This window comes from Penicillium canescens (assembly GCF_028828765.1).
Source record: "Penicillium canescens strain IBT 15451 chromosome Unknown utg000006l_segment0_segment0, whole genome shotgun sequence".
Lineage (NCBI taxonomy): Eukaryota > Fungi > Ascomycota > Eurotiomycetes > Eurotiales > Aspergillaceae > Penicillium > Penicillium canescens.
The window spans coordinates 1,313,371-1,327,482 of record NW_026703968.1 but is presented as its reverse complement, the minus strand read 5'-3'; the positions used below and the strand labels follow the sequence as shown (position 1 = coordinate 1,327,482).

General features: G+C 50.4%; 5 protein-coding genes across 5 annotated transcripts; 4 read left to right on the top strand and 1 right to left on the bottom strand.

Annotated features, from left to right (window-relative positions):
• Positions 1 to 58: 58 nt before the first annotated feature.
• On the bottom strand, positions 59 to 2,022 carry N7446_009449 (aldo/keto reductase; the record flags this gene model as incomplete). Its single annotated transcript, XM_058518194.1, has 6 exons — positions 59 to 373; positions 441 to 524; positions 590 to 676; positions 749 to 892; positions 957 to 1,127; positions 1,183 to 2,022. 6 exons carry the CDS (start codon positions 2,020 to 2,022, stop codon positions 59 to 61), a joined length of 1,641 nt encoding a protein of 546 aa, XP_058368982.1.
• A 276-nt stretch (positions 2,023 to 2,298) lies between these two features.
• N7446_009448 (uncharacterized protein) lies at positions 2,299 to 4,686 on the top strand (the record flags this gene model as incomplete). Its single annotated transcript, XM_058518193.1, has 7 exons — positions 2,299 to 2,333; positions 2,383 to 2,523; positions 2,580 to 2,900; positions 2,951 to 3,373; positions 3,428 to 3,684; positions 3,739 to 3,986; positions 4,039 to 4,686. 7 exons carry the CDS (start codon positions 2,299 to 2,301, stop codon positions 4,684 to 4,686), a joined length of 2,073 nt encoding a protein of 690 aa, XP_058368981.1.
• A 1,110-nt stretch (positions 4,687 to 5,796) lies between these two features.
• N7446_009447 (cytochrome P450) lies at positions 5,797 to 7,404 on the top strand (the record flags this gene model as incomplete). The annotated part of the gene is made up of 4 exons (XM_058518192.1): positions 5,797 to 5,831; positions 5,895 to 6,106; positions 6,161 to 6,889; positions 6,938 to 7,404. The coding sequence occupies 4 exons, from the start codon at positions 5,797 to 5,799 to the stop codon at positions 7,402 to 7,404; spliced, it is 1,443 nt and encodes a 480-aa protein (XP_058368980.1).
• A 1,971-nt stretch (positions 7,405 to 9,375) lies between these two features.
• Positions 9,376 to 12,405, top strand: chiA1 (class III chitinase ChiA1; the record flags this gene model as incomplete). Its single annotated transcript, XM_058518191.1, has 4 exons — positions 9,376 to 9,898; positions 9,946 to 10,552; positions 10,611 to 11,817; positions 12,181 to 12,405. The coding sequence occupies 4 exons, from the start codon at positions 9,376 to 9,378 to the stop codon at positions 12,403 to 12,405; spliced, it is 2,562 nt and encodes an 853-aa protein (XP_058368979.1).
• Positions 12,406 to 13,665: 1,260 nt separating this feature from the next.
• N7446_009445 (uncharacterized protein) lies at positions 13,666 to 13,940 on the top strand (the record flags this gene model as incomplete). Its single annotated transcript, XM_058518190.1, has 2 exons — positions 13,666 to 13,789; positions 13,810 to 13,940. 2 exons carry the CDS (start codon positions 13,666 to 13,668, stop codon positions 13,938 to 13,940), a joined length of 255 nt encoding a protein of 84 aa, XP_058368978.1.
• Between the last annotated feature and the right edge of the window lie 172 nt (positions 13,941 to 14,112).

Here is a 14,112-nt window from a genome sequence, read left to right as displayed (position 1 = left end):
ATCGGAAACCAAGAATCAAGAATTAAGAATCAAGTATCATATACTCATATACATATAATCATCGATATTCACCCCCACAGTCACCCAAACTCTCAAACATCTCAGCCCGCGAACTCCGATCCAAAATCGCCTGGATAAGTACCTGGTCATCCGCATCAAGCGACCAACCAAGACTAGCCAGGTTTTCCTGTGATTGCTCGCTGACGCCCATTCTAGCTCCAACGATCACGGCGCCGACGCATGGGAAGTCTAGGACCCATCGCGTGGCAACGTTTGAGACGGAGACGTTGTGCTTACGGCCGATTTTTTGGAGCGTGTGTAGGAGTTCTTGGAAGAGGGGCCAGCCGCCCCAGTTTTGGATCATGGCGAAGTACTGTGGGAGTGTTAGTGGGGTTTAGTCGGTTTGTATGCTGGGTGGGGGTTTCGAGTTTTGTTCTTACCTTGCGTAGACTTGGTGTCATTGTTTCGGCGTAGAGGTCTGGAGCTTCCTTTCCGACCCATTTTTCGGCTAGAAGGCCACCCAACTTTGTTTCTGTTGTTAGTCTTCGTAGAGAGGAATTGTAAGGGACTAGGGCTGGATATGACTTACCAGGGTGCCGTAGGTGAGGAGCTTGATGTTGTTCTTGTTACAGAACTCTACCATCTTCACTGTGGGTCTTGAGTCGATGAGAGAGAACTATGTATCGTCATCAGTATGGGCCATGAGGATGGGTCTTGAAGATGGGTCGAAGTGTCGGTGGATACATACCTGGACTTGGTTAGTGTAGATTTTGACTCCACTCTCGATGGCCTTTTCCATATGTTCTGTGTCGAAGTTGCAGAGACCGAGATGTTTCACTCGGCTGTCTTGCTGCAGGTATTTCATTGCATCAATATACTGGGGGTCATTGTACTGTTTGATATAATGGTAAGTGATAGATCACGGGTATGCATGCTTGGGGTAATTTGAAACTCACAAATTGCCAGTGGAATTGCAATAGATCGAGTTTATCTGTGCGTAATCTCTGGCAGCGCTCATCTATCTTAGCACGGATAGCTTCGGGTGTAACGGTCATGGGGTGGAAGACGCAGTATTTGGTTGCGGCGAAGAGCGAGTCGGAGTAGTTACTTGCAGACCGGTATTGGCCCTAAAATGGACTGGGTTAAAATCAAACTTGATATGATCCAAATGAGGAAACTCACAAACAGAATCTCGGCATCACCGTAATGATCGGCCATATCAAAAGCTGTAAGACCGCTCCCCACATGCTTGGAGAATTGCTGCATGATCCTCGAGCGGGGTGCGATGCCCCAGGCGGGGCTCGACAACTGCCACAATCCAGAGAAGAGCCGAGGCAGCTGAATACCGGCCATTTCAAAGGTCTCCGAGATGACACCAGGAGGCTTCTCAGAGAGTAGTTCCGTGCTTGCTACCGGAGCAGTGGCCAAAGAAGGATTGACAAGATCTATAGTTGCTTCGAGACCTCGTTCCAACACGAAGGGCTGTGCGTTGGTCTCCCAGGCGGACTTGCCTGTCATTAGAGCCTTCAGCAAAGCCTCCAATGGCTGCCTTTCGGTCTCCGATAGTTGTCGTGATCCAGTCTCTACAAAGAGAGTCTTCTGAACGGCCGTGATGGCTTGGATAATATCACCATCTACACCGGCAATTTCGTCCACGATAGCCGACTGGTCGGAGCTGAGCTTGATCTGGGAGACTTGTTCAACGATACTTTGGAGCAGAGGGATGGCCTGGTAGCATAGACCACATCCCACCATGCAACAAATGCGTTTCCGTAGTTGCTGGAACGAGGGTGTCGTTCGGAAAGGACCGTCGACTGTCTGCTCGACCACAACGACATCAGAGAATTTGGAAGCAGTCTCTTCCAAATAATTTTTCGTCTGTTCTTCAAAGATAGGCGTACAATCCGGTCTATTGGCTAGAATGCCACGCATAACAGCTCGCAGTCCTTCGACGGGCAGATTGGCGATATTCGTATCAGCCATCATGTTAACATGGCCCGCCTTGGGCTTTGAGGGTGCCATCCTGAAGTGTGTGTGTTCAAAGATATGAAAAAGCACGCCTGTCATAGATGATCCCTGCAAAACGAAACTCACCGGCCGGCGACTTCAACGTTTCAGGAAATTGCGTTAACTTCCGCCGGCGTTCAAACCGGGTTGAGTCCCCGGTAAACCTCGGGAGACGATCGTCACGGACTAACCGAATTCGGACATCGGCCCCATTCGATAACGGAAGAAGCTCCTCGGGCTGATCGACCCCCGTGGAGAGTCTTCCTGGTCCACCTCCTCACTCATCTCGCTATGGACGGGGACGTGCATGGGGCCCCGAAAGCTAGGTAAGACCCTTGCAGCCTGGAATTGGGATTGAATCTGACCTGTCAGCAGCGCCAATGCATGCCTGGCATGTCGGCGCGTGAAGATGAAATGCACCATGACGCTCGATGCCGTTAAGTGCGACCGCTGTGTGCGCAAATCACTGGACTGCATGTTCCGTGAACATCGTCGGGGGAGGAAGCCTGGCACGCGGTATGTGACTCAATTGCACCTGTAAGGATCGTGTGTTGACATTGCCCCGCACATAGCTTGATCAAGCCCAATGCCAAGCGGTCGCTCGACTCGCCACAGGGCCCATCATTCCCAGAAGGGATGCCGGCCGAAGGTGATGCGAGACGGCCCAGTTCACCGAGGGACGAACGCGTTTCCGACTTTTGGGCGGAGTCGGAGGGCCTTCAGCCTAATGGCCTGCTGAGCCATCAGGCGATGAAGGGGAAGTTCTCGCTGCAGAATATCCTCAGTACAAATCATGGCTCGACTCCTGACCGACCGGTTGAATCAGTTTCACCTGATGATCCAACTCGGTGTGGTATTGTTAGCCATGAGGTTGCTCTTCGTTTGTTTGAAAGGTGGGCGGATTCCAATAGGAATGCGAGGCCAATTGCTAATCTGTTAACAGCTTTATGACGAAACTAAACCCCTTCGTTAGCCAACTGGATCCTCACCTTCACTCCTTCACATACGTGCGACAGAAATCTTCATTTCTGCTCGCTGCAGTTCTTACCGCTGCGTCCAAATCATTCGAAATCTCATTATACCCAAGTCTCCATGAACATGCCGAAAAGCTATACATGGAGGCTTTCCGGCGGGGGGATAAATCTGCCGAGACAGTCCAAGCCATCATGGTTCTTACATATTGGAAGGAGCCAAATGATACAAGAGCCTGGATGTCTGTTGGTCTTGCAATCCGCATGTCAATGGATCTGGGTTGGCATAAGTTAGGACATGGTCTCGCAAGGCAAGAGAAATTGACCGAGCTTCAACAAAGAGAAATCAGGAATGACGAACGGACGTGGTTGGTGCTGTTCGTGTACGATCGCAGGTAAGGCGCTTCCCAGTCCCAATTGTTGATTTGCATTGACACAATTGAAAACAGTATGAGTTTACAGACAGGCAAGCCTTGGATGATTGAGCGAACTCCATTTATTGAGTCGGCCCAAGACTGGTGGAGGCATCCACTCGCCATTGATAATGATCCATTTCTCTGCGCGTTTGTCACTCTCCGGCTGCTGGCAGCGGAAGTGTTCGACCTTTCCAGTCCTGGTAATCACTATCCAGCGCCTCGGCCGTTGGCAATTCTTCAAAATAGGATTGAGCAATGGCAAAATAAGTGGCTTGATGTGGTTGATCCAGGTAAGTTTCACTATGACACACATCCACTCGGCTTATACTAACTCGTAAATTCAGGAAGCTGCCATAATTTCATGATCCGGTTCTACGGCGCTCATCAATCTTTGCAACTCTTCTCTATGCCTCTCCAAGAGACTTTGAAGAACCAAACCTTTAATGAAACCTGCGATCTAAAGCCATTGTGGATCAGCTATCACAGTGCTACGACCATGTTGCGGTTGATGGCCGAGTTTCCGTCCTTTTTGAGCCTCTGTCAAGACTCTGTACATGTCATGACTGCCTACTCTGCAGTTCTTCTCATCAAGGTAAGGCACTCCATACTTCGCTTCTCTTGGTACCTTCTCACAATTATTATAGCTGCTTCTTTCTTCTCCTCCTATGATAAGCCAGGAGATCGAGCCCGACACAATTGCAACAATTCGTGCAGCGGCAAATGTATTCACCGGCCAAACCGCACCTTTAAGTACAAGCTGCAGTCTCCAATCCCGGTTCCTAAACAACATCCTCATGGAATTTGCAACCCTTCGACGCCCCCGTCCAGTAGACAGACACCGATCTATCGACCGGCCGCAAGGATTCGTCGACACAAATGCTCCAACATCAAATGCCACCTCATTTCCAGATTCCCCTGCTACTGCCCCATCTCACTCCCCAATCCAGCAAACCGCGGAGACCAATAGTATTCCCACAGCGAGGCCTTACCCGCAACCAGACCCAACCAATCCAGAACAAACCATGATGCAGCCACAAAGCCATCCTCCCCATCCACAATCCATCCAAGCCACATACTTCCACCGGCCATCTGTTCCAAATCCCGATCCTGCCTATGATACACCTATGGCTGGCATCCCACCAGGACCAAACGGTCTCCCCGCCGTCTCAAATATGTGTTACAATAACCAACTAGATGCAGCCTCGAACTTTGTGTTCAACGACGAGGCTATGTGGGTCGGTATGTTCGCTAGTGCCGGATTCAATCTTCAAGACGGTGTCTTCTGTGGCTGAACTATACCCCCTATGCCGTCATTTCTCGGTTTCCTTTTCTGGCAGTGCTTCACTGTATGGACATATAGTGTAATTTTGTGTTATTTATTAGACATTCTTGAATGTCATTATTAGAAGAACATACTTTTGTCATTTTGCTAGAGATAGAACCATAGACTCTCTCGCCTGAGCAAAATTCTAGTCTGATATATACTCAAAGGCTTTTTCATTACACATATATGTGAGCGTTTCACGAAATATGCGTTTAGCATTCGTCTCTTCGAAATCTGCGTTTCCCCCAGCCCCGCCTTGGGTCATATTGGCTTCCGGTATTCCGGCACCGTTTGGGCGAGGTACTTCTAGATTCAGTTCCATCATCCCGTTGGCAACCTTGTGTGTGACAAATGAGTAAAAATTGCCTCGATGCTGCGTAACATAGTAGAAATGACCTGAAATATATTTACTCTTACAACTGGGTATCTAGATATCTGTCGCAAGAGGAGATTAGCAGAAATATAATATAATTAGCTTCTGCTAAATAGTAAATAGAGCTTGACTGCTGAAAGTAGGTTCTATTAAGTTACCCAGATCTCTGATTTCATCAGCTTAAGTATTTCGGAAACTTAGCTCCCGGCCATTTACACATGCTACAAGAAAATGAATTTTGTGGAACGTTTCTCTGCATCGAACGACCTTGAGCTATTGGATAATTCGTCATAAATAGTCATTGTGATGACGTTTACATGGACTGGAATCAAATGACTATGTGCAACCTTTGAGTTTATGCAGAGCATTGTGATGGATAAATCTGTATTAATCTTCCACGGCGTGGTATGGATGTTATGCTTATTGTTTGACGAGAAATATAAAAAGAGTGAGATGGATTTCAATGGGATGCACTACTTGAAGATGTTTTTTTCGCAACGCATCCACAACGTAAGAAATATAACAGAATGAATAATCATCTATTCATACACTCTTGGCCCCAGTCATTATTCATAATCGGGACCATTTTGTTGGTCCCTCTTCTCCTTTATTACACATTCCCTGTCAGGTCAAAGTATGTGATTATCAATGCCAAATCTCGACTCGACTTCCTCGGCACAAAAGCAAGAAAACAATACCTAGCAGATGCCAAAAGTCTCATCGAGTCAGGTCTCGCGAAAGTATGTTGATCGAAACTAGTCAAACTATGCCAGGTTATGGTGTGCTCACTTCCAACAGTCTAGCCTTTTCAAACTCGTGGGCGACTCAGACACCCTACTGATTCTATCACCAAAATATGCAAATGAAATCCGGAATCACCCTTTCCTTAGCTTCACCAAGGCATTGATCACTGAGACTCACCCTTATATTAAGGGATTTGAGCCAATGTTGCAGATCACTCTACCCTCCGAAATATTTCAAGTGGCAACTCGGACGAAGATGACACGGGCTTTAGGTAGATGACTATCCTTTGCGTAATATGGTCAATTCATACTGACTATCATTACAGGAAGTCTTACGAAACCACTTTCCAGTGAAACCACCGCTGCCCTTCAAGATATCTGGACAGAAGGCACAGGTATAAAACATACCCTTCCCCCTCCCATCAAGTATATAAAACCTAACCCAAAAAAAGACTGGCATACAACTACCCTAACACCAGACATCCGAAAGATAATATCCCAAATCGCCTCCAAGATTTTCCTCGGCAACGAATTAAGCCGAAACAAACTCTGGCTCCAAGTAACAGCAGACTACACCGCAAACCTAATGAAAGCAACCGAAGCCCTACGCCGATGGCCACAAACTCTCCGGCCCTTGATATCCCTCTTCCTCCCAATAACACGTCAACTCCGCAATAATCTAACCCAAGCCCGCAAACTGGTTATACCGGTCCTCGAAGAAAGACGTCGAAGTCAGGACGCTGCCGTACGCGAGGGGAGAGTACCGGACCGACATGATGATGCTATGCAGTGGATTGAGGAATGCGCTAATGGCCGTCTTTATGACCCCGCGGGCATGCAGTTGGCGTTGATAATTGTTGCTATTGTCGGAGCCACGGACCTGATGACGCAGGTAGTATTTAATCTTTGTGAAATGGGGGATGTGGTGAGGGCGTTGAGGGAGGAGATTGTTTCTGTGTTTCGGGTTGAGGGGATGACGCGCGCTTCGTTGTATAAGTTGCAGTTGATGGATAGCTTTTTGAAGGAGAGTCAGAGGATGAAGCCTTTGGAACTTGGTAAGTGATGATCTGGTTTTGTTGTGTTAGTGCTGTTGCCATTCGTAGACGACCTAGATGGTCTGACGGCAATATCAGTTTCAATGCGCCGTGTTGCTAGCGACGACGTGTACCTGAAAGACGGACACAAGATCGACAGGGGGACTCGACTGGCTGTTTCCAACTGCTGGATGTGGGATCCGAAATTCTACGAGGATCCCGAGACATTTGACGCTTATCGATTTGTGAAGCTGCGTCAGGTTTCAGGCCGCGAGGCCTCTGCGAATCTTGCCTCGGTCTCGCCGGAGCATATGGCTTTTGGGTTGGGGAGCCATGCATGTACGGGTCGATTTTTTGCTGTGAATCAGATGAAGATTGTGCTGTGTCATATCCTTTTGAAGTATGAGTTCAAACTCGCCGACGGGTCGGTTCCTCGGCCTAGGCGGTACGGGGTGAGGGCTCAGGCTGATCCTGCTGCGAAGATTTCACTGCGTCGGCGACGGGAGGAGATATTTCTGGGTGATCTTGCCGATTAAGTATTGTGTATTGCGTTGGCCCGGTGTTCCCACTTCTTTGCGTACACTTATCTTGTGGCTTCGGGGTGGCTTACGTGATGGATGTTCCTGATCGCTAATAATGTCTGGCTTTTCAAATCTAGGTGAATTTTCTGCTTTACTGTTTGTATTTTTGGTGTGCAGCTTCGATACAAAATGGCTGTCCTTCGGGCAACTTAGCGCGGTAACTCCATCGGTACTCCGGCACCGCTGGAATCGAAAATTATAGTCGATGCAAAATAAAAAAATAATGCCTTCAACAAAGCACAATATTGTCTAAATTTTGCATTAAAATTTGCCGGAGAGGCTCCAATTTTAATTAGATTACCATTTGATCCTTCGGGCAAAAACAAGGCTGAACGGAGTATACACGGAGTATAGAGGGGTAGTTAGATTGCACTATTAAGTCCGATCCACATAGTTCCCAAGGTCCCCCCACCCACGCAATTTCCCACCTGATCTGCTCTATATGCCAGGTTTTCTCAACCACCGGTAGTTGGTGTGTCTACGATATGTCTCCGTCTCGGACAAAGACCGCGAAATAGATCACAGCTGGTGGCGGCTTGTGCCAAAAAAAAAAAAAAAAAAAAAAAAAAAGATTCTCTATTAGACGAGTTCCTCCGCTGAATAGTCCGAACCTGTTCTGGGAGGCGTCCCTGTCGCCTAAACCTGCCCTGAACTGGGACATATGTCCGGCGTTCCTGGTACCTTGCATAAAGGGTAAAAATAGGGAAAAGGGATTGGAGGCCAAACCTAGAGACCCTAAGCCCCGAACGTGACTGGTAATTTCGATCTAGAAGACACAGTCACATTGAGATGTTCTCGACTCGCATTAGGGCAGAGACTAATGACTAAATAGGACTAAACAAGACTGAATCCGCCCAATTTCTGTAACCGAAGAAGGACGGTGATCCGGCTGTGCCTCCGACTACCCGGATCGGCGGGTGTGATTGGTGGGTTCGGGAATAACTAGAGCCATTTAGGTTAGTATGATTGCTTAGCTGTTGTCGCTTGCGATCTCCCCGGACGTTCTCTTCTTCTCTTTCAGTTTCTCAATTTCGCAGAACTGTTGTTTACTTGCTTATAAGGTGTTACCAGTGGATACTAACATAGGCAAACAACACTGCATTTAACACAACTTCCAGATGGCAATCAATGGCTCGACGAGAAATATGCGATTAGCGCCTTCGGAGCCCAACGGGCAGTGGACCACTTGATGTCTGTGCCATATCTCTCTTAACATGATTGGGCATGATCCATGGACTATCCAATCTGACCCTGAGACAAATGCGGCTAAGGTCCCTTAGGGTCTTTTAGTCCCTTTTATGCGGCTCTATCATACCGATCTAGGCACGGAGCCACCACACTCCCCTCGTCCGCAGCAAGCCCTCTGGCTGACATGGCGCTCTCATTTCCCACAATGTGACATTCGAACGCCTGTGGCTGTATGATGCCACGCGTTTGGCTTGTGACACCTCTCTCTGCAATGAATTCCCCGGGCCACGCTTTATTCTACGTGCGGGATTTGGCCGTTGTGGACAGATAGATCCTGGCCCCATAACCTAGCGTTTTACACTACCAAGCATCGAATCCACCTGTGCCAGGCTACGCTGGCTGGGTGGACACTGGGCATTGACCTACCCATCCTGGTATCGGACATCACGCATATGCTCATTTCCACGTTTTTATGGTTCGCTTCTACTTTCTGCTTAGTGCGCTCTATGTCGGAGGTCGGCACGTTCTCTAGGGGGCTCAGATAGCCCCCGATGGGAGCTTTTATATGGATTCTGGTCTCTTTCCCCTTCTTTCGACAAACAACTCTCTCTTTTTGTCGTTTGGGAATCTTAGCAGACATTTTGTCTGCGTCCTTTCATTGATCGCAAGCCTGTCACTCTTTTATCAGGTCGATCTGCGATTCTTATATCTAATTACATTCATTTCTCGTTAGCCATAATGCTTACCAGAACTGTTGCGGCCGTTTCGGCGCTGTCACTATTTGCTTCCTCTGCTTTTGCTGTTGATGCCAGCTTGAAGAACAATGTTGCTGTCTACTACGGACAAGGTTCTAACCAGCCTCGCCTGAGACACTTCTGTGACCAGACCTCAAACGATATCATCAACCTCGGGTTCATCAATGAGTTCCCTACTGCTGTGAACGATTGGCCCGGTAGCAACTTCGCCAACCAGTGTGATGGAACCGTCTTCGACGGTACCAACCTGCTCAGTGGCTGCCACCAGATCTGGGAGGATATCCCCTACTGCCAGGAGTTAGGCAAGACTGTCCTTCTCTCCATCGGCGGTGGCAGTGCCACTGACCAGTACCTCAAGGACGACGAAACTGCCGAGTGGTTTGCTGATTTCTTGTGGCACTCTTTTGGTCCTTACGACCTGGCCAACAGTCTCGGGTACCCTCGCCCATTCCTGACTGCCGGTGTTGATGGATTCGACTTTGATATTGAGTACAACGGAAGCGTTGGTATGTTCCCTCTCCTCAAGCTCTAAGTAACACCCTAACGTCAATAGGATGGGCTGCCATGATCAACCGCCTGCGCTCCTACTACGACCAATACCCCGAGCAGAAGATGTACATCTCCGGCGCTCCTCAGTGCCCCATCCCCGATGCCCAACTGAGCGATGCTATCAAGAACTCCGTCTTCGACTTCATCTGGGTCCAGTTCTACAACACCGCTGCCTGCTCTGCCCGCAACTGGGTCGATGGCCACGGCGATTTCGACTTCGGCCAGTGGGTTGAGGTTATCGAGGCCAGTGCCAACCCCGATGCTAAGCTCTACATCGGTCTGCCCGCCTCCTCAGACGCTGCTAACGAGGGATACTACTTGACCCCTGATGAGGCTGAGCCCCTAATCTCCACCTACATGAAGATGTACCCCAAGCACTTCGGCGGTGTCATGCTGTGGGAGGCTACTGCCGGTGACAACAACGTTATTGATGGTCTCACTTATACTGAGCATATCAAGGAGATCCTGTACAGCTGTGCTCCTCCTGTTGTCTCTTCCACTGCCACCCCTACCCCCAGCTCCACTCCTATCAAGTCTTCCACTGTTCCTCCCTCCAGCTCTGCTACACCTACCAGCTCTCCTGTTGCCTCTTCCACTGTGTCGCCTTCGTTGTCTGCTGCTCCTAGCACCACTCCTTCGTCTGCTCCCTCGAGCTCGGCTTCCCCCTAGCGCCTCGGTGTCCCCCAGCTCTCCTGTTGGCACCGTCTCGCCTTCTGGAACACCTTCCGCCACCCCCAGCTCCCCTGCTGGTACCGTGTCTCCTTCCTCCTCGGTGCCTGTGATTCCCTCCGGAACTCCCTCAGTCACCCCCAGCTCTCCTGCTGGTACCGTGTCTCCTTCCTCCTCGGTGCCTGTGATTCCCTCCGGAACTCCCTCAGTCACCCCCAGCTCTCCTGCTGGTACCGTGTCTCCTTCCTCCTCGGTGCCTGTGATTCCCTCCGGAACTCCCTCAGTCACCCCCAGCTCTCCTGCTGGTACCGTGTCTCCTTCCTCCTCGGTGCCTGTGATTCCCTCCGGAACTCCCTCAGTCACCCCCAGCTCTCCTGCTGGCACCGTCTCGCCTTCTGGAACTCCCTCCGTCTCCCCCAGCGGCAGTGCTTCTAGCTCCGCTACCTCATCCACTGACTGCGAGACCTCCGAGACACCCTCGGCATCCACCCCTGCCAGCAGCCCTGCCAGCAGCCCTGTGGCTTCTTCCGGACACCCCAGCCACACTATTACTGTGACTGCCCCCATTGGAACTCCCACTCCCAGCTCCCCCGTTGGCCCAGGCTCCCAGTCTAGCTCCAGCTCCACTCCTCTGGTCCCCGGTCACTCTTCCAGCGTGACCCCCAGCGGCTCTGCTTCTTCCGCTACCTCTTCCGCTACCGGTGCTCAGTCCACTGGTGTCCAGCCCACTGGCGCTCAGTCTTCTGGTGCCCAGTCTTCCGGTGCTCAGTCCACTGGCGTTCAGCCCACCGGCGCCCAGTCTTCTGGAGCCCAGTCTTCCGGTGCTCAGTCCACTGGCGTTCAGCCCACCGGCGCCCAGTCCACTGGAGCTCAGTCTTCCGGCGTCCAGCCCACCGGCACCGGATCCTCCTCCGACATCACCATCACAATCCCCGTGACCCCGACTCCCTTGCACACCACCTCCGCGGAAACCATCACCACTGTGATCGTCACCTCCTATACCAGCATCTGCCCCACCGGTTTCACCACCATCACTACCACCCTGACCACCTACTACTGCCCCGGCAACACCCCGGCCACCGCTACCGCGACTGGCTCCGCCGCAATTGGTACTGGTACTGTTGGTGTGACCGCTCCTACCTCCGGCCCGGCTACCACCAGCCCCTCTATCCCTGAGGGCTGGACCACCACTGTCACTGTCTGCACTGTTTGTGCTGCCACTCCTACCACTGTGACCCTCACTCTGCCTCCTGCTCCTACCACCACTGGTGTTGCTGCTGAAACTACTGCTGCGACTGCCACTGCTACCGCTCCTGCCCAGGGCTCGGGCTCCAGCTCCAGCTCCGGTTCCAACCCCGGCTCTGGTTCCTCTAGTCAGGGTGAGGGTTCTAGCTCTGGCTCGGGCTCCAGCTCCAACTCCGGTTCCAACCCCGGCTCTGGTTCCTCTAGTCAGGGTGAGGGTTCTAGCTCTGGCTCGGGCTCCAGCTCCGGTTCCAACTCCGGCTCTTCCGGCCATGGCTCTGGCTTCGGATCCGGATCCAGCCCCGTTGGACCTGCGTCTTCTTCCAAGAGCATCTCCAGCACCCCAGTTGCACCTGTCCGCACAGCCAAGACCTCGTCGACCCTGGCCTTCCGCCCCTCGACTGTCGCTACCAACATCCCTGTGGTGCCTACCACCACTAGCAACCCCGAGGACGTTTCCCCGGTCTACACCGGCGCCGCCTCCAAGGCCAACGTCACCGGCCTCTTCGGCTCCCTCCTCGCCGTCGCTCTCTCCATGTTCGTTCTGTTGTGAGTCTGTCCAATTATCTGGTCAGCATGATCCCATCACCTACATGATGCGCCTGATCTCACGATGCTGCATCAGAGAGAAGCTGTAATTGCCTGGGCGATTATTTTTAATTATGATCTTGCTTTATTATATTCTTTCTTTACTGATCGCTGGCATTTCAGAGGGGGGGTTACCCTTCCCTGTTTTGTTGGCGTGATTCAATACCTCTTGGCCTATTTTTGTGATTTACTCTGGCCATTTCTCCGACTAGACCCCTCGGTCAAATCTCACTGTTCAATTTCCTAATGACTTCTCCCAATGTGTATTCTGTGGACTTTGTGTTCGCTTGTCATTCCCTGTCTGGGTGTTATCGTACTTTTTTCATTATACTATCTGCAATAGACAAAATAAAATGTTAGTTGTATATATGAAACAAATCTGTAGACTTATTAGATCTTACCTCAAAAATGCTGCCAACTGTAATAGTCAGCCAATCTTTGCCTAAGCATCTTGCTCACACTTTGAGAAGGGTGTGTGAGATGGGCCTGTGTTGATGCTTGAGTCTTGGCCGGGTCTGGATCTCGACGGGACTGACTGACATACACTGACAAACTATGAGGCTCGTGTTGATTTGCTTTCATTGAGATTCAGGGGGAGATTTGGTTTATGCGAGGTGGGTTCAGGCTGTGAGAAGCTTGGTGGTTGATGCTTATCGCTTTGCTTTGTTCAACACGGGGAATGAGTCGCAGTATATTTCCGTTCCTTGTGATGCAAGAAAAATGATACTTAATTAAGCACATACAGTCTCTATCGCTGCACTCAAATCTCAGAATACCTTGACGACTTCAGGTTTGGTCTACAAGAAGATGTTTCAGCCCCTGTCGTCTCGCAAGGCTCGCGAATGGCTGTGGTCCTGCTTTAACGACGGATCAACCAAGATGACAAGGCTATGGAATTAAAAGGTGATAGCCAAGCTACCTTGGCAGGTTTTATTTTACTTTGTCTGTTGTGCTTGCGCTATCATCCGTGGTATAACTCCAAGTCTCTGCTAGAACAGTATCTTCCCTCTTCGGATGTTTCATTTAGAGCGATACCCATTCTTCGAAATTCATATACACAATACCTCATTCAAAATTGGACTTTCCGACAAAATCCACGACAGACTCAGCGGCACCACAACTGGCTCACTATACGCCGCCTACCAACCCCAATCATAAAATTCCGGACCCAGTCAGGGATACGGCCAAAACTACCAAAGCTACAGCCCAAGTCAAAATTACGGATATGGCACTCCAAATTCTGGCTACAGCATGCCCGATCCGGGAGGATAAAGGGCGTACCATGCTCCAGCTTCATCATTCGGACACGGAGGTCAACAGACTGCTCCAGATAGTCTTCCTTACCCGTGGTATGCGAAATATGACCCAGCTTCACAATACTGCTACCACGTGAACAATCAGACCGGTGGGCCATGGCATTCGCCGGCGACGTATGGTGCTGTTGGAGGGCCTGGTGGTGCGCCTGCTGCACCTGCTGAACCTGTTGAACCTGTTCTTTGAGGCTCTATAACAAGATGGTGATTCTTCAGATTCAGGTAGTGAGAGGCTTGGGGAGAGGATCTAAGAATTCCCTGAGAATGCGGCTTATCTGACTGGTGATGCGGTGGGGTTCAAGCTTGTTCTTATACTTACTTTCGTTCATTGAGACTTCTGTTCGAGGTCGACAGTATTG